Below are 19,933 nucleotides of genomic sequence, written 5' to 3'. Positions count from 1 at the left end.
AATGCTTTTAATGAAAACTAGGACGCTATTTAGTGAATAACAATTCACTCATCATGTAGCACTGGTGGTGCAGAAATGATAGTGGGTAAAACTCACATCTCAGTGAACCACGGCAGTGGAACCAAAGTAGTAATCGTCATCCTTCATGTTTGTGCCCTGGCAAAGGTGGAGGTGGAGGTAGCCAGCTTCACTTAAGAATATCCTTGATGATTGTAAGAATTGTCAATTGTGTTAAATCCCCACACTTGAGTGCACACCTTTTTAATATTTTGTGTGACAAAATATGCATAAATCATTTCTACCACATACCAAAATACAATGGTTGACTCTTTTTTTTTTTTGCACTTTTTTTATTTTAAAAAGTGTTTTTTTAATGTTTGTTCTTGGGAGAGAGAGCATGAACAGGGGAGGGGCAGAGAGAGAGGGAGACACAGAATCTGAAACAGGCTCCAGGCTCTGAGCTGTCCGCACAGAGCCCAACGCAGGGCGCTAACTCATGACCTGAGCTGACGTTGGACACTTAACCCACTGAGCCACCCAGGTGCCCCTGCACTTTTTTTTTTTTTAAACATTTCATTTGTGAGCAATCTCCAACCTCAGCTGGGGCTCGAACTCACAACCCCCGAGGTCAAGAGTTGCCGGCTCTAGGAACTAAGCCAGCCAAGCACCCCACAATGGTTCTCTCTTGAAGAAAAAACAATTGTGTGATGTTTGAGTTGCAGGCTAAACTAACTTTTTCAGTGGAACATAGTTTTTACTTGAAAGAACAATTTGACGAACTAATTATTCAGACTTGGGCACACTGGGGTTTGCTTCCCTGAAAGCAGTTTCCAGCTATACTACTAGCACACACAGTCCTGTAGAAGAGAGAGGATATCTCACACTCAAAGGCCTCCGTAGACATTTTATTGTACTATGCTGCATCGTTATCACCAAATGAATTCCTGTGTCTGGGGAAGGAAGGTACTGATTGGTCCTGGCCAGACAAGGCTCTCTCCTGAATCTCCATCCAAACTAGAAGAGCTAAGAGGGAAGGTCTATGGTTACCCCAGGGGAACGTTGTATCTTTCAAAGGCAACTCTCTCAGATTCCACATTGTATTTCTGTTCCAGGTTGTTTTCAGGTGAGGGTATAGAATAGTGGTTGAGAGCCTGGCAGCCTGGGTCGGAATCCCGTCTGCCATTTACTGACTGTGTGAACCAGGACAAGCTACTTAACCACTCACGATTCAGTCTTCTCTTCTGTGAAATGGTACAGGTAATAATAATGCTACAACACAGAGTTGTGAAGATTAGATGTATTAATATATGTAAAACATTTAGAACAGCTTTGGGCACATAGTACTCCGTATTTTGAAGCAAAAGAAAACCTGATATAACCAGCTTAAACAACCAAGAAAGTGTGTCGGATGACAAAATTGCGAAGTTATATAATTGCAACCTTCAGAGGTAGGGCAGGCTGTTGATCAGAGCTTTCATAGTTTCTCTACAACTGTCCTATTCAGATGTCTAGGCCTCACACCCCCCAGTTCAGAAGAACAGAGCCTGCTTTCCTACCTCCAGTCATTAAAAGGCATAGGCTTCCCAACTGAATGAATTTAGGTCACATGCCTGCCTCTAAACCATTCACAGTAGCCAAGAGAATCCCTTGCAGTGACCGGTTTCGGGGTGAATTCCTTTCACATTTTTGCACTTAGGGGGATGGGATCATGCTGCTTGAGTAGGTGAGAGTAGAATCAACCGTCTTTGAATCCCATGGCTGCGACACAATGAGTGAGGCTGGCAAAATGCCTTCAACAATAGATGAATTTATTTATCGTAAATAATTTGTAGTGAATTTATTAATATTAAAAAATAAACCAGTACAACATTTCTAAAAACACCCTTTTAAGAGTACAAAAAAAAAAAAAATTCCAAGAAGAAAACCAAAAAGATTTAATTCTGATGCTCTGATAACCATTCGTGATGCTTTAAAAAAAAGTACAAGGCAAGAGAATGCAAACGTGTTATTCAGAAATGTGTAAATACCACATAGAACATATTGGAACAATTGTCAAAACTTGAACACAGACTATATAATAAATGATAGCATCAAAGTTCAGTTGTCCTGGGGTCCCTGGCTGGCTTAGCCAGGGTAGCATGGGACTCTTGATCTCCAGGCCATGAGTTTGAGCCCCACATTGGGTGTAGAGATTACTAAAAAAAAAAAAAAAAAAAAAAAAAAAAAAATTCATTTGTCCTGAATTTGATGACTGTGATGTGGTCATATAAGAGAATGTCATTAGAAGATACGCACTGAAGGGGGACGTGGGTGCCTCAGAAGGTTAAGCAACTGACTCGATCTCGGCGCAGATCATGATCTCATGGTTTGTGGGATTGAGTCCCAAGTCGGGGGTCTGTGCTGATGATGTGGAGCCTGCTTGGGATTCTCTCTCCTTCTCTCTCTGCCCCTCCCCCTCTTGTGCTCTCAAAATAAATAAACTTAAAAAAAAAAGAAGATACACACTTAAGTATTTGGAGTATTTGGACATGATATCTGAAAGTTACTCTCAAATGGTTTGGAAAGTAAATGTAAAAGCCATACATGTATTATACACACATGCACGTGTGTGTACATAGAGAAATAGCAAAGGTGGCAAAATGTTAAAATTTGGCAAATCTGCATAAAGATTTGTAATTCTTCTGTATTTGAAATTATTTAAAAATAAATGAGTGTCTGAAGAAAAAGCCATAAAAAGCCTTTTGTTAGCATATTTGTGGCTTCTATGCAGTCTTTTACGACACAAGCTAAAAAAAATTAAAACTAAAAAATGTAACACAAGCCTGCCTTATCCCTTCTCTCCATAATGGTCAGAAACCCCTGCCAAGTTCCTTCTGTGTCCTAGCAGGGAAAAAACGCATAGCGGTATGTTTCTATATCAATATATACATTTTTTAATCTACCTCCTCTATGTCAAGGTTTTTAAAGGGAATCATTTTGGAAACCATTTGTGGTGTTTTGGTTGAAGCAGCCGCCCAGGCAAACGAGCAGCGAGCTACGTCACTTGCATAATCTCCCTGCAAAGACCCGAGGTTCGGGCCAAAGCAGGGCGGAGAACTTGCCCGCTGCATGCTGGGATCTGGAGTCTTTCCTCTCCGAACTGCAAAGTGCTCTGGGATTGCCCGGCCGCTCCCATATCTCGCGATGCTATCCTCGCTTCTTCTTGGCCCTATGACCAACCCCCCTAACGTGTTTTTCAAATCTGCCAATGGGCACACGGCGTAGACTCGAACCAGCCAATCGGAATGCGGGGACACCGGGAAATTTAAATCGCGCCGGCCGGCAGCACGAGCCACACCGTCTTTGGGCTGAGCCGTGGTGGACGTTTTCAGGGCAGCTGACCTGCACCCTGCGCGCCTCGCACCGCCTCTTGTGGAATCCTGAGCCGGCCGTGTAGGTACGAACTCGGGCCGGAGTCCGGCCGGAGCGTAACGGCAGGCCTGCGGGCTGCGGGCCGCGCTCCGCTTGCGGGTGGCGGGAGGGGAGGGCCCGAGTACACGCCCGACCTGGCTTTGGCCTCCCTCGTTGACGAGGCCTCGGGGGCGTCGTTCGTTGACGAAGCGGCTGTTTTGCGATGCGAGTGCTTGGGCTTTAGGGCGCCGCGGCTGTGCGAACCGCAGCGGAGAGCCCTTGCGCATCGCGGCCCGGCAAATCGGTGAGGCCCGAGGGCTAGAGTCCGGGGAGGCGGCCCGGCCCCCTCCTCCGCCCGTTCCCCGCTGCGTCTTCCCGGGTGGGGGGCAGGGGCAGGGCCTGGCGATGGGGGTGGCAGTTGGAAGAACTCTCTCTTTAATACGCAGGCCCAGGGCGGGCTGTGACACCGTTTCGTCAAAGAACACGGAATGAAAGCTAACAAATTGTAAGGGGGACTTGTACTTGGCACTTTTTGGCGATTGCTCTTAAAGATCTCAGTCTGAATGAAGCACAGTTGAGATCCGCCTAATTAAGTGCATTCACTCGAAATTCCTGGAAATGAAATGAGATGCTGAAGGTGGACAACTGCGTCTCAAGTTTTCAATGTGGACAGGAAATGTTAGGGAAGGTTCCGTAGTGTAATGAGGAGCCAGGTTTCTCCTTAATTTTCAAGTGTGGAGAATGTACCTATTTTGGCCGCTTAAAAACAGTAGATAGAGCCTCCAGAGGATGGATATTGGATTTATTTCCCCTAGGACATTGATTTTAACTGTGAGCTCAGTTCTCCTACTTTGTCTTCAAGTAACTATTTAATTGAAATAGTCCAATTGCACTGCCCAGTGTGGTAGCCAGCCAACCCAAGTGGCTGGTCCAAATTGGGATATGCTGTAAGCTTAAAGTACACACAGGATTTCAAGGTTTCGGAGGATTAGTATGAAGAAAGTGTAAAATATCTCAATGACTCGGAATATTATAACATGTTGGAATGAGAATATATTGATTGTGTTGGGCTAAATAAGACGTTAAAATTAATTTCATTTGTTGCTTTTTGAAAAATGCAGACCTGGAAATTGAAATTTATACAGCTTGCACTCTATTTCTGATGGACAGCCCTGCTCCAGGAAGTCTCGGCCCTTGGGAGGGGAGGGGACTACTACAGTTTGGCCAATTCAGTGCTTCGTAGTGCTGAAGGCAGAAATTGCTCCTCTAATAGACAAGTGTGGATGCAATACATGCCTGATGATTCTGTTAGTGCTCCTCTTACTGACAAAGCAAAATGATGAAGGAGAAATCTTACCTTTCCTCCGTCTTCTAGCTTTCTCCCTTTGTTTCACAGCCATGTCCACCAACGAGAATGCTAATTCACCAGCTGCCCGCCTTAACAGATTCAAGAACAAGGGGAAAGACAGTACAGTGAGTACCTTCTGTTGCTTTCCTGTGCTATTTTTTTTTTCTTTTAATGCAAAGACACTTGGGAAGGGGTCAAAACTTGGAGGAAATTTGAAATAAGTGCTCTCACTTGGCCAGAAAAACTGATAAGATAGGTGAAGTGGTGTGTCTTTTTTCAAGGAAATGAGGCGCCGCCGAATAGAAGTTAACGTGGAGCTGAGGAAAGCTAAGAAGGATGACCAGATGCTGAAAAGGAGAAACGTAAGCTCGTTTCCTGATGACGCAACTTCCCCACTGCAGGAAAACCGCAACAACCAGGTAAATATGTAGTAGGTTATGAGTTATGGTCGATTCAGAAGATCAATATGGTGCTTTTCTTAGGAATTTAAATAACGTTCCTAGCCTAATGGTTTTAACTATTAACTTTGCAAAGATCTTTTTTTCTGTCCCCAATCAGTAATTCTAATGAGTTGTCTTCTTTCTTGCCCACTCTCCATAACTGATTCCAAGGTCTCCTTTAGCTCTAAACTCCCTTGAGGTTTCCCTGCATTTCTAGCCACCAGTTCGGTACCTTGACTGGCCATCCCAGTGTTAACTGAAAGTTAGTGTGTCCAGAACCAATCATTTTCCAATTTTTTGGATGTTCTCTATTTTTTGTATTTTCCACCATCTTTGTTCAGATGTTTTTCCTCCTGAGATATTTAAAAGAAAACTTTTTTTAATGTTTATTTTTGAAAGAGAGAGAGAGACAGAGCATGAGCAGGGGAGGGGCAGAGAGAGAGAGACAGAACTGAAGCAGGTTCCAGGCTCTGAGCTGTCAGCACAGAGCCCAATGAGGGGCTTGAATTCACGAACCACGAGATCATGACCTGAGCCGAAGTCCGGCACTTAACTGACTCAGCCACCCAGGTGCCCCTCTCCTGCAATATTTTCAGTGATCTTCTAATTTATCTTTTCCTTCATTCTATGCCACACACTATATACCTAAAAATATTCTTGAAATACTGTTTAGACTTGTTATTTCTCTGCTGGAAAAACTTTGGTAGGTTTTTTTTTTAACGTTTATTTTGAGAGAGAGAGCGAGCGCACATGCACTTGTGGGAGAGACATGGAGGAAGAGAGGGAAGCCCAAGCAACTCCGTGCTATCAGTGCGGAGCCTGATGAGGGCTTGATCTCCCCAAGTGTGAGATCATGACCTGAACCTAAATCGTTTTGGATGCTTAACCTGAGTCACCCAGACACCTCAAAAACTTTGGTAGTTTTAAATCCATATTCTTGGAAGTTTTATTTTAAGATTTTATTTTTGAGTAATTTCCACATCCAACGTGGGGCTCAAACTCACAACCCCGAGATCAAGAGTTGCACGCTCCGCTAACAGAGCCAGCCAGGTGCCCCTGGAAGGTTTATTTTTGTAAATCGATCCATCTTAGACTTTCAGATTATCTTTTTTTTTATCTTTAAAAGATACTGGGAACTGTCCTGCTTTTTTTACATTATGCTTTCCTTTAGAGCTCCAAATATTTTTTTTTTTTCATGAAATAGTACCTATGTGCTATCTGTAGAGTACTATATTCAAATCCTATCTTCTTACAGCACTCCTTGATCAACCTGGTAGGAAAAATGTCCCCTTTTCAGAATTCGCGTAGCTCCCCAGCTGTGCATCACAAATGGAGAGTGAATGTGTGTATATTTGCCACTTATTTTATGGTGTCTGTTTTTCACATTTCCCTTATTAAGATGTAAGCTCTTATGGAAAAAGGGGCACTGTCTTTTGAGTTAACTGTAGTACTGGTTCTCAAGCTCTTCTGTGGTGTTCACAACATGAGACATTTCTGTAGCACTGTACTGTGGAAATGCATAGATTATAAGCTTTGATGTGAAAATTCCTAGCACGTTGCCTATATAACTGCATCCTTTTCTCCCTGACAGCGTATCTGAATGTGGGTGATTGAGACTAATGTAGAACAACGTCCAAACTGCTCTAATTTAATTTACTAGATTGTTCACAGTCTCCTCTTTTAGTGACAAAATGCTTTAATACTCCATAATTTGAGATTCCAGGGATTCATAATACCAAGTTTGAGTGCTCTTCTACATCTAAAATAATGGATATTTAGTTAACAGCCACAATTCCGCATAAGTCTAAACTTACAGTAACTGATTTTAAGAAGGTCTTCACAGAAAAGGTCTTCACAGTGCCAGGTAGAGATTTTATTGTTTATATTTAATCTTAAAAATGATAATTTGCAAAATTGATCCCATTGTCCTTGCAGGGCACTGTCAATTGGTCTGTTGATGACATTGTCAAAGGCATAAATAGCAACAATTTGGAAAGCCAGCTCCAGGCTACTCAAGCTGCTAGGTAAGTCTTTTCGGCTATAGCATGAATGACATCACTAAGATACCAGCCTTTTTAGATTTTTGTTGTTGTTATTGGGAAAGAGACAGATGGCATGGGTAAGATAAAGGTTAATTTGGCCAAAAGCCTGATTTCATTAGAGTCTTTCCGTAGGTGAAACTGTAATTTTGTGATTGCCTCAAGTCCCACCCACCCCCAGTGATAATCACCGTCAACCTTTTGGTATACCTTTTAAGTAAATTACAAAGTTTTGTCAAAGTGGCATTTCAAAGTGGTGTCAGAGAAAGGAATCAGTAAGTGGGATTGGCACATGCATTTAGAATGGTGCATTTACTCACTTTCCATCAAACGCAAATATTTTGTGACATTTGTAACAAAGAATAATTTCTATAATTTGACAGTGTGCTCAAAAATCCGAGTGACAAATGATGAAGGAAAAGATGTTTAACCTCACCAGTAGTTAGGGAAACACAGGTCACCCCACTGGTAGTGTAATTCTGTCAGACTGCCGAAATTTTAAAGTGACAAGATCTAAAGTAGTTTCCGCGGATGCAGTGAAGAGGCTAATTTCCATTACCGGTAATTCTTCAATTTTGGATAAAAGGTAGTTAAAGACACCACCTGGGTAGCACCATTGCAACCAGTCTGTTAATATCCTCTTAAATTACATGATATCTCAACATTATTGCATGACTTTAAAAGGTTATCTATAGTTCTAAACTCTTGAATTGCATTTTAAATCGATTTTTACACAAACTTTTGTTATTCCTCCTCAACTTTCATTTTTCTTTTTGCTTACCCTTAGGAAACTGCTTTCTAGGGAAAAACAGCCTCCCATAGACAACATAATCCGAGCTGGTTTGATTCCAAAATTTGTGTCCTTCTTGGGCAGAACTGATTGTAGCCCCATTCAGTTCGAATCTGCTTGGGCCCTCACTAACATTGCTTCCGGTACATCAGAACAGACCAAGGCTGTGGTAGATGGAGGTGCTATCCCAGCATTCATTTCTCTGTTGGCCTCTTCCCATGCCCACATCAGTGAGCAAGCTGTATGGGCTCTAGGAAACATTGCAGGTACTTGGATTTAAAACAGATTTTTTAAAGACAGTTTTTTTTTTTTTGTTTTTAATGTTTATTTGTTTATTTTTGAGGGAGCGTGAGTGGGGGAGGGGGAGAGAGAGGGAGACACAGAATCTGAAACAGGCTCCAGGCTCTGAGGTGTCAGCACAGAGCCCAAGGCAAGGCTCGAACTCTCTGACTTTGAGATCGTGACCTGAACCGAAGTTGGATGCTTAACCGACTGAGCCACCTGGGCGCCCCAGATTTAAAATTCTCTTGACTGATTGTTTCTAATCCTACTGAGGTTGGAAGAAGTGGCTTATCATAAGTAATAGTGACCTGTGTGTTAAGATTTAAGTTTGTTTGCTTCCCATGCTTATCAGGGGTGAAAGTGGTGGCTAAGTAAGTTAGGGATTTCCCAGTGTTGTCTTTGTGTTAAGACCCATTCAGTCACTGTACACTAATGGTGCTAGAAAAATAGTTTACAAATTAACCTTGCCTTTGTTTAGGTGATGGTTCAGTTTTCCGAGACTTGGTTATCAAGTATGGTGCAGTTGACCCGCTGTTGGCTCTCCTTGCTGTTCCTGATATGTCATCTTTAGCAGTAAGTTACTAACATAAGTCCGGTTACTCGCTTCTTGATTCCACTTTTTCCCATCTCCTCAAAATACAGAGGACCTCTCATTGCATTTTTCTTTCCCCTCAGTGTGGTTACTTACGGAACCTTACTTGGACACTTTCGAACCTTTGTCGCAACAAGAATCCTGCACCCCCATTAGATGCTGTTGAGCAGATTCTTCCTACCTTAGTTCGTCTTCTGCATCATGATGATCCAGAAGTATTAGCGGATACCTGCTGGGCCATTTCCTACCTTACTGATGGTCCAAATGAACGGATTGAAATGGTCGTGAAAACAGGAGTTGTGCCCCAACTTGTGAAGCTTCTAGGAGCTACTGAATTGCCCATTGTGGTAAGTTGTTAACTTTATCATTTATTTATTTAGTTAGTTAGTTGGTTGGTTGTTTAGCTTAGTTTAGTTTAGTTTAGTTAGTTTGAGAGAGCTTGACCAGGGGAAAGGGGCAGAGGGAGAGAATTCCTAAGTAGCCTCCACGCGCCATGGGGAGCTAGATGGGGGGCTTGATCCCATGACATTTGGATCATGACCTGAGCTGAAATCAAGATTTGGACAGTCAGCCAGCTGAGCCACCCAGGTGCCCCAGTTGTTAACATTAAGTTTTTTTTAATGTTTATTTTTCAGAGGGAGAGAGTGTTTATTTATGTTTGAGAGTGTGGGTGGTAAAGGGGCAGAGAGAGTGGAAGACACAGAATCCGAAGCAGGCTCCAGGCTCCAAGTTGTCAGCACAGAGCCCAACGTGGGCCTTGAACTCACGAACCATGAGATCATGACCTGAGCTGAAGTCGGATGCTTAGCTGACTGTGACTGAGCTACCCAGGCACCTCCCCACCCCACGCCCCCACCCCAGCTGTTAACTTTTAGATGAGAATAGAAAACATAAGCATGGTCAATTAATAAACCGATACTGACATATTACCTATTTTAGGGCCATGATGAGGCTCTGACTTGACAAAACCTTTGGGGTATAGACTTTTGGAGCAGTGCTGAAAAAATAAAAGTTAACAGCTGGCATCTACATTTCCTTTTCAGACTCCTGCGCTAAGAGCCATAGGAAATATTGTCACTGGGACAGATGAACAGACTCAGGTTGTAATAGATGCGGGAGCACTTGCTGTCTTTCCCAGCCTACTAACGAACCCCAAAACTAATATTCAGAAGGAAGCTACGTGGACAATGTCAAACATCACAGCTGGTCGCCAGGACCAGATACAGCAAGTTGTGAATCATGGATTAGTTCCATTCCTCGTTGGTGTTCTCTCTAAGGTGATGAAGTCTTAACTTAATCGAAGGATGTTAGTATTTATGGATGGACACTTGGTAGAGCTGTGCTTGATAAGATTCTTGATGTGCCAGTGCTGGTTCTACTTGTAGTTCTTTGCTAAATAGTAGCCAGTGACCTCTTACGTTTAAGGTTGGATGGAATCAGTTGGTAGTTTGTGTCCTTGTTTTTCTAAAACAATACTTTTGGAATTTTAGTTTTACAATCGTTTCTGAAGTAAACTTGTTTCCTTATGTTTATTAGGCAGACTTTAAGACACAAAAGGAAGCTGTGTGGGCTGTGACCAACTATACGAGTGGCGGAACAGTTGAGCAGATTGTATACCTCGTTCACTGTGGCATAATAGAACCATTGATGAACCTCTTAACTGCAAAAGATACCAAAATCATTCTGGTTATTCTGGATGCCATTTCAAACATCTTTCAGGTAGGTGTTAAGGTAGCATTGGAATTTGGGCTTGATGATAAGTGATTTAAACTCAGGGTAGGGCAGCTAAGTTTACTTAGTAGGCCACAGAATTAGAAAGGCTATTTTAATGTGGGCCACACTCTTGGTAAGACGTGACAAGGGATTATAAGAGATCTAAGTGGATGACCTGAATTGAAATCAAATCCGTATGTGGACACTGTTCATTCCCATCTAATTTGTCAAGAATCTTTAATTCTCCAATATCCTACTGAATTTTGGTGAAATTAGATTTTGATGACTTAGTTATCTAATTGTTTTTTTTTCTGATTCCATTCCTAATTGACCTAGCGTGTGGCACTTAGTCACAGTGGTTGGTGGGAGGTAGGTCCTACCTAACGACTTCTGATTATGGAAATTTTACCTACAAAGAGTTGAGTCTAGAATGATGATGCTTGGTGTATTCATCATCCAGCATAAATAATTTGTCAACATTTGGCCTGTTTTCCTACTTTCCCTTACCCAAGCCCTCTCTAAGTTATTTTGAAGAAAGTTACTTCATCTGTAAATATTTATCTTCTAATTTGAGGACTTTAAAAAAGGCCATAATATCATTTTTATACTAATAAATTCTTGATGTCAGCAAATAATCCATTCAGGGAAATTTGTTTTTATGCAGCATAGGCCATCTTTGCCCTTAGATGGTGGTTCTCCACCTTGACTACACTTTGGTGTTATCTGAGGTGCTTTTATGAAACAGTAATTTTCTGTTCCCATCAAAGATCAATTGAACCTGGATGTAGTGGGTTTTTTGTTTTTTTTTTAATGTTTGTTTTTGAGAGAGCAAGAGAGAGACCGAGTACAAGGGGCAGGGAGGGGCAGAGAGAAGAGGGGGGTACACAGAATCTACAGCAGGCTCCAGGCTGTGAGCTGTTAACACAGAGCCTGACGCGGGGCTCGAACCCACGAACCATGAGATCATGACCTGAGCTGAAGTCGAACGCTTAACCTACCGAGCCACCCAGGTAACCCGATATGGTGTCATTTTTAAATTTGTCCGGATGATTTTGATGCAAAGAAATTGGTGAGAACTACTTGGAAGATCTCTGAGATCTCCAGAAGTAGCTGCTGAGAGCAAGTACAGATCTCATCACCTTGAATTTAAAAAAAAGATTTTTGTAAAATGTTTATTTATTTTTGAGAGAGAGAGACACAGCGTGAGAGGGGTAGGGGCAGAGAGAGGGAGACAGAGATGCAAAGCAGGCTCCAGGCCCTGAGCTGTCAGCACAGAGCCTGATGCCAGGCTGGAACTCACAAGCCATGGGATCATGACCTGAGCCGAAGTTGGATGCTCAACAGACTGAGCCACCGAGGTGCACCTGATCACCTTGAATTTTTAAAAAAATGTAAACTGGAGATAAAATGATCTCATAGGGTTATTGGCAGGAACTTCCAAGTGTATGTCTGATACATATATCAACAGCCAAACATAAACTTTGTTTTTATCACTAAAATGGAACATTCAGTAAATTCAAGTAAACTGAGAATGTTTTTTAGGCTGCTGAGAAACTAGGTGAAACTGAGAAACTCAGTATAATGATTGAAGAATGCGGAGGTTTGGACAAAATTGAAGCTCTACAAAACCATGAAAATGAGTCTGTGTACAAAGCTTCATTAAACTTGATTGAGAAGTATTTCTCTGTAGAGGTGAGTAACAGGGTAGTGTTAACAGAAGTTGGAAAATACACAAAGTCAAGCCCATAAGATTTTTTCCTTACACTTTTTTTTAAACATTTATTCATTTTTTGATAGAGACAGAGCATGAGTGGGGGATGGGGGTGGGCAGAGAGAGAGAGGGAGACACAGAATCTCGGGAGCAGGCTCCAGGCTATGAACTGACAGCATAGAGCCTGACACGGGGCTCGCACTCACAGACTGTGAGACCATGGCCTGAGCTGAAGTCGGATGCTTAACTAACTGAGCCACCCAGGCGCCCCTCCTTAGACTTTTTTTTTTTTTTTTTTTTTTTTTTTAATTTTTTTTTTTTTTTTCAACGTTTATTTATTTTTGGGACAGGGAGAGACAGAGCATGAACGGGGGAGGGGCAGAGAGAGAGGGAGACACAGAATCGGAAACAGGCTCCAGGCTCTGAGCCATCAGCCCAGAGCCCGACGCGGGGCTCGAACTCACAGACCGCGAGATCGTGACCTGGCTGAAGTCGGACGCTTAACCGACTGCGCCACCCAGGCGCCCCATCCTTAGACTTTTTAAATGAGCCTCGTGACCTTGTTAAATTTAGCAAAATATCACTGTGAGTAGGACATAATGTATATGTTTGCTCCTCAAATATTTGGCTTGATGATCATATCTTGAGAGATTTAAAAAAATTTTTTTAAATCACCACTGTACTTTCAAATGAATAGCTTTATAGGGATTTTAGAATGTCTGGAGAGTAAGTTTGTGTAGGAGTTGATGGAGGAGGGGCCCAACCCCATCACCACACTCAGGAGTTAATAAGCCTTTTCATTTCCTACTGGAAAGTGGCCGGTGGGGAAGAAAATCTTTCTTTTTTTTGTTCTTGTGGTAGCATTCCTGAATCCATTCAGAATCTTCTCCCAGGCACTCCTGAATTGGCAAGTTTTCAGCAGCTCTGCGATCACTATTTGAAATACTGAAATACGTTATAGGATTGATTAGACGGGTAACGTAGGTGAAGACCTTAGGAGTAAATACAGACTTCTAGGCAGGCTGCTGCTTAGAAATGTGCCATACTTGCGGGATTATATTGATTGGTTTTGTTTTTTTAATACTTCCAGGAAGAAGAAGATCAAAATGTTGTGCCAGAAACTACCTCTGAAAGCTACACATTCCAAGTTCAGGATGGCACTCCCGGGACCTTTAACTTCTAGATTGTACAGCTGAGGCATAAAGTTGTTTGTTGTGTACTATGTTTGGTATAAGTTTGTCTTACTGTTTTCTCTACTAAGAACTCTTTTTAAATGTGTTTTGTTATTGTAGCACTTTTTACAATGGAAACTATACTTGAACAGTTCTGAACTGTACAAACTGTATGAAGCTTCTCCTCTCGGTGGGTTTATTTCTCTGTGGAATCTCATATCTTGCAGTGTCCTGTAAATAAAGATTAAATTCCACCCTTTTCCTTACTTCACCGTTTCTGTGTACTGCTTTCTAATTTGGGGTCCTTAAGCTTGCAGATGAAGGGCGACCCAGCCAAACCAATGTGACGAACCAGAGGTGTGGTTCTGGTTGGAGACGTTGCCTGGTGGAGGTTTGTGATGTCATCAAGGATATAGGGGTGATCACTTTTTCCCCGCCCACTTCTGAGTTCCCACTTTGTTCTAGGCTGCGGCTTTGTAAATAATGGCTGTTGGCGCTTCCAGACTTCATATCCTCTACACGCCAGCTAGAAAAGAATTTTTCAGAAGTTCTCACAGAAAAATGAACAAAATTTCCCAGAAGCCCTCAGCCAGTATCTCCTTAAATCTCACTGGCCAGGGAGATGGGATTAAAAACAATAAATTTAGGCGCGCCTGGGTGGCTCAGTCGGTTAATTGACTGACTTTGGCTCAGGTTGTGATCTCCTGGTTTGTGAGTTTGAGCCCCGCGTCCAGCTCTGTGCTGACAGCTCAGAGCTTGGAGCTTGCTTCAGATTCTGTGTCTCCCCCTCTCTTAGCCCCTGCCATGTTCATGCTCTGTCTCCCAATAATAAACGTTAAAAAAAAAATAATCACAACTATCTCGGAGCAAGAAGTGGAATTCACTCCTCCCAAACTTCAGGGCTGAACGTGGTTTCAAAGCTGTGCCTTGGGGCGCCTGGGTGGCTCAGTCGATTAAGCATCCGACTTTGGCTCAGGTCATGATCTCACGGTCTGTGAGTTCGAGCCCCGCGTCGGGCTCTGTGCTGACAGCTTGGAGCCTGGAGCCTGCCTCCGATTCTGTGTCTCCCTCTCTCTGACCCTCTGCTGTTCATGCTCTGTCTCTCTCTGTCTCAAAAATAAACATTAAAAAAAAAAAAAAAAGCTGTGCCTTGACGTCACCTGGGAAAGTTTACCCAGAAGTTGTGTTTAATTGGTAAGGAGTGGGCGTCTAAATGTCCTCTTTTGAATTTGATTCCCATATACTCCCATACAGTCTGGATTGAAAGCCACCATAAGGATTAGTTATGCTATTAGCAGTGTAGGAAATGGATTTGGGGGAGGGAGGGAAGGTTGACTACAGGCCCCAAAAGTCTTAGGACAAATGAAATAACACTTATAAGCACTTCTGTCTGTTGCCCCTTTGGTGGAAACATACTGAGCCAAGTCTCCACTGCTGATAATCGAACAGCTTTGCCTGTTTGTTTTCCCACGGAAGGTCAGGAGCTGTGGTGGTGGAGGTGGGCATTTGGGTTGAAGACTAAAAAACGAGTTACGACCACAAAGGGCACTGTAGTCAGTAAAATAAGACAATTTTTCAAGTCAGTAGTGTAATGCAACAGATACCCACTTACCTTCTCTCGGTGGGTACACACGTAAGGATACTCTTCCTCTGCCCCTCCTCTCCCTCTCCGCCACCCAGTTCATCCATCAACCTACACGTGAATTCATTTTGCCCTTTGCAGATAACAGACTCTTGAAGTTCCCGCTATGAAAAAGAATATTTAGTGTTTGGGTGTAGAAATAGAGAATGCTAGAATATTTAGCGCTTGTTTGGGTGTAGAGATAGAGAATGCTAGAATATTTAGTGCTTTGTTTGGGTGTAGAAATCGAGAACACTTTGGCTAATGCTTATGTGAAGCACTTGCAGCTGGGGTTTTCATCTGGAATGCTAAGCTGCGTTACATGGGGTCCTCCTAAGCTTAGGGCCTCTTGTTGGGAGCCCTGGTCATTTCCTCGGTTTTCTCTGTACAAAGCCTTCCCTAGAGAGGAGGCAGGAGAGAAGTCACAAAACCGCACAGACTTCCCTCCCTGTCCCACCTACTTGCTCCACTGCAAGTCCCTTAGATGCTGGGTCCAGAAGTCTTGAAGGTGAGAAAAGATAATGTGGAAGTAAACCTGGACACAGTAGGTTTATGTTTTAAGGTAGGTGGAGCCTAGTGGGCTTAGAGGGACCGGTGTAATGCACACTAGTAAAAAGTGTAAGGTCTGTAGGTTTTCGAGTGAGAGCATAACGCGATAGTGAAGTAATGGGCAGGAGACAGCTGATTGCCAGGAATACATTTTCATATTCTAGGTAACATTTTTAGCATGTTAGTTTCCTTGGAGTTCAAATCCACGGAGGTGTTTGTATGTTGTTATTGAACTTAACTGGATAAAATTTTCTATCTCTTGAGAATGAGTTTTCATGTTCAGCTTGAGTTTTAAAAGTCCAGTAAAATGCTATGTAGCCACCGACCTTTTTCTCTTTCAGAGTGTTAATGTCTAAACTGCTTTTGTTAATGCACAACGTTTTGTAGCTCCTATCAATTTTAAACCCCATTTGAGGCTTTAATAAATTATATCTCTTTGCCCATTACTGTTTCCCTTTTGTAGTAGTTGTACTTAAATTTTCATGAGGCAAGTATCAAAGAAAAAACTAACACTTTGCTTGTTGCAAAAATCTTCAGAGTTACCTTGTGGTTAGAGGTTGAACATCGATTATTGTTAAACATTGCACCAAGTGTTGATTCTTTTTGTTGCTACATTGTATCAGCTTCAAATATCCTATCAAGCTACTATTTTTTTTTTTTTAAGTTTACTTATTTTTGAGAGAGAGAGCCAGGGAGGGGCAGAGAGACAGGGAGGGAGAGAGAATCTCAAGCAGGCTCCATGCTGTCAGTGCAAAGCCCGACACGGGGCCTGATCCCATGAACCGTGAGATCATGACCTGAGCCGAAATCAAGAGTCAGATGCTCAACAAACCGAGTCACCCAGGTGCCCCACAAGCTACTATTTTTGGACCAAAGTAGGGAATAAATATTTCATTTTTTTTAATGTTTATTTTTTCAGAGAGAGAGAGAGAGACAGTGTGAGCAGGGAGGGGCAGAGACAGAGAGGGAGACACAGAATCCGAAGCAGGCTCCAGGCTCAGAGCTGTCAGCATGAGCCTGATGCAGAGGGCTCATATCTGCGAACTGTGAGATCATGACCTGAGTCAAAGTTGGACACTAAACCAACTGAGCCACCCAGGCGCCCCTAAACATTCCATTTCTTAAGGTTGTCGGATTATTCCCTCTTCTTCAACCCTTCTGTGGCCGCATCATTACTGAAATGATAAAAGCTGTGGATAATTTGTTATAGTAGATCCTCAGTGTTAGCTAGGATTTTGCGTTAGCATTTGGCCTCAAATTGCTGCTGCTTCTTTTTGTTTTTTTTTTTGTTTTTTTTTTTTGCCTCTGAGAACCAGGTCAATTAAACCAAAATGGCGGTATGTTCGTTTTTCCCCTACCGATGATAGTTCTAGGAGCAAAAGCTTCAGTTTGTTGGGCAGTTGGAAACCTTGTAGGGTTGCAGTACCCCAGGTTCAGAAGGCCGTTAAGGAGAGTGTAGCTGGCTGCTCCTTGCCTGCCTCCGCCCTGCTGAAGTTTGTCAGAACCCAGCTGGCTGATTTTGGAAAGCCCTTTGAAACATGTCATTAATGGCACTTTCTTCTGAGATTGGGCTGTTGACCCAATTTGTGATGAACAAAACCTGGCCAAATCCTGAAGCACCCCCCCCACCCCCTCTCCCCCAAGAGAAAGTGTAGTGAAAAGTGTTTAGTAACATCACTGATGTAAAACCTCATAACCCCTGCTAATAAAGATGATAAAAAACACTCAAGCTATCAAGGAGGGTTTGGGGGAGGGCAGAGGAGCCATTTAATTTTGAGCATTTGTATGTTAAATGGCATGTTGCTGGCCTAGTTTGAAAGCATAATTCTGGTGTCTTATAAACGCCCAGTTCCTCCTAGATATTTGGGACAGTTTCATAACGCTGTGCAGGAGGGGAGTTGTGCGCACCAAACCCTATCCTAACAATCACTTTGTGCATCCCGTCCAGGCTTTTCACAACCAGGAATGTCCTCCCATCCTAGCTCTGGGATGTGCAGTGGGAAGGACTAGCAATTAGGAGCCAGATCTGCCTGAGTTCAAATGCTGCCTCTTCTGAAGGTTAGTGAATGGCCTTTGGGCCATCAAAGTAGCACGATCTCTGGTATAAAATAAGTTCTCTACAGACAGTCAATACTATGTGATATTGAGAGCTCAGGCTGTAGTGTTACCACAGAACAGATTTTACCTTCTAGGCTGTTTACTATTACAGTGGAACCTTCGGTTGCGGGTAACTTGTTCTGCAAGTGTTCCGCGAGACGAGCAAACCTTTCTAATCCATTTTAACTTGATAAACAAACGATGTCTTGCGATATGAATAGTACGTGACCCCAAACGTCACACGATCACAACTGAGCCAATGGTTCTCCTCTCACTCTCTCTCTCTCTCTTACTACGGGATTGTGGGTAATCGTCTCCCATGCTTGGACGCTTTGTCTCAGGCTGTGGTGTTTGGCAGGAATCAGTGATTTGTCAGGATGTCGGAAGGTGCCCACGACTGGCACAGTGTATTTTTTTGTCACTTCAAAGCACCTGCGGACAGTCCTTTGCTTTTCCATAGAGGAATAAGCTTACGAATGCTTTGGTTCATCCTAGGTCAGGCTGCCTGCAGATAGAGACCCTTTCCTCTGCTGCCTGATTGCCAGTTACCTTAAATACAGTATAGGACAAGAGTTTCTTAATACTGTAGTCTGGTCAGCATCGGTGCCAGTGTATGCAATGGTCCCCATTCAGAAGAAGATTCCATGGAGCCAATAGATAGCAGTGATTCCATTAGTGATAGTGAAAGTCGTCCTGCACAATAACCCTCCTCTCTCTTGTCTCCCTCACACCAGCCAGGAAGGTTTACAAAGGTACGTGAAGGTTAATTTGTTTATTTTTCTTTATATTTTGTATTTTCTTTATTATTTTGTATTATATTACAGTATTTAAACAAAATTTTTAAATATTTATTTCTGAGACAGAGAGAGTCAGGGTGTGAATGGGGGAGGGGTAGAGAGAGAGAGGGAGACATGGAATCTGAAGCAGGCTCCAGGCTCTGAGGTGTCAGCATAGAGCCCGACCCGGGGCTCAAACCCATGATCCTCAAGATCATGCCCTGAGCCTAAGTCAGACGCTTAACCGACTGAGCCACCCAGGAGCCCCTATATTACAGTATTGTAATCATTTTGATACGAATATTTTTGGGTTGTGGAACAAATCATCTGAGTTTCCATTATTTCTTATGGGGAAATTCGCTTTGATAGGCAAGTGCTTTGGGTTACAAGCACGTTTCCAGAAGGAATTATGCTTGCAAACCAAGGTTTTACTGTACTTTTTTTTTAAGGTTTTATTTTAAGGAGTGCCTTGATGGCACTCAGTTAAACATCCGATTCTTGATTTTGCCTCAGGTTATAATGTCACGGTTTGTGAGCTCGAGCCCCGCGTCGGGCTCTGTGCTGACAGCTCGGAGCCTGGAGCCTGCTTCGGATTCTGTGTCTCCGTCTCTCTGCCCCTCTCCCATTTGCACTCTGTCTCTTAAAAATAAATAAGCACTTCAAAAAAGCACATCCCTTTTTTTTTTTTTTTGCACAACTCTTGGAATACAGGAGAGATGTGGGGAAACATGTGGAAAAAGAAGCTCTTTTCAAACTCTTTGACTCAGACCACAGTTCTAGGTGACTCGTGACCATCCTGCACCCTTCTCACCCGGCCTCTCAACCACTTGTCTCTGTCACCGTGAGGAAACCTTCATTTACCGAGTCCGAAGTTTTTGCCTTTTCTTTAGACTTTTTGGTAAGTTTGTAAAATAATGTTTCCAGGTTATGGAAGTAATACCAATTTTAGAAAATTTAAAAATTCGGAACACCCTAAAAATTAAAAGAATAGCCTAAAGTCCCGCCATTAGGTTGTACCTTTTTTCGTAGATGGGAATCCTTTTTTTTTTTTTTTCCAACGTTTATTTATTTTTTTGGGACAGAGAGAGACAGAGCATGAACGGGCGAGGGGCAGAGAGAGAGGGAGACACAGAATCGGAAACAGGCTCCAGGCTCTGAGCCATCAGCCCAGAGCCCGACGCGGGGCTCGAACTCACGGACAGCGAGATCGTGACCTGGCTGAAGTTGGACGCTTAACCGACTGCGCCACCCAGGCGCCCCTCGTAGATGGGAATCCTTAACCCGAGTAACCTGAGACTCAGGGTAGGCCTTCATGGGGCCCACGAGTCCCCGAAATTGTATGCAAGGTATTGCGAAACACGTGTCCATGAGCTTTTCCAGAAAAGGGGCTCCTAGCCTGATGGAAATTAGATT

The 19,933-nt window shown here is 43.0% G+C and overlaps 1 protein-coding gene across 5 annotated transcripts; it reads left to right on the top strand.

The window, feature by feature from the left end:
• The first annotated feature begins 3,280 nt into the window (after window positions 1-3,280).
• KPNA2 (karyopherin subunit alpha 2) lies at window positions 3,281-13,743 on the top strand. 5 transcript variants are annotated; one of them, XM_025927761.2, is made up of 11 exons: window positions 3,281-3,436; window positions 4,787-4,863; window positions 5,020-5,157; window positions 7,114-7,202; window positions 8,005-8,273; window positions 8,768-8,862; window positions 8,965-9,228; window positions 9,925-10,158; window positions 10,418-10,600; window positions 12,137-12,286; window positions 13,396-13,743. In XM_025927761.2, the coding sequence occupies exons 2-11, from the start codon at window positions 4,789-4,791 to the stop codon at window positions 13,486-13,488; spliced, it is 1,590 nt and encodes a 529-aa protein (XP_025783546.1). In that variant the 5' UTR covers window positions 3,281-3,436; window positions 4,787-4,788; the 3' UTR covers window positions 13,489-13,743. The 5 variants fall into 5 exon arrangements, with proteins under 5 accessions (XP_025783546.1, XP_086543889.1, XP_086543890.1 ...); XM_086687763.1 differs by having other exon boundaries at window positions 3,314-3,432; XM_086687764.1 differs by having other exon boundaries at window positions 3,316-3,436; window positions 4,766-4,863.
• Window positions 13,744-19,933: the final 6,190 nt, after the last annotated feature.

Source organism: Puma concolor, chromosome E1 (assembly GCF_028749965.1).
Source record: "Puma concolor isolate L17-30 chromosome E1, mPumCon1.1.hap2, whole genome shotgun sequence".
NCBI lineage: Eukaryota > Metazoa > Chordata > Mammalia > Carnivora > Felidae > Puma > Puma concolor.
This window is presented reverse-complemented; position numbering and strand designations above follow the sequence as displayed.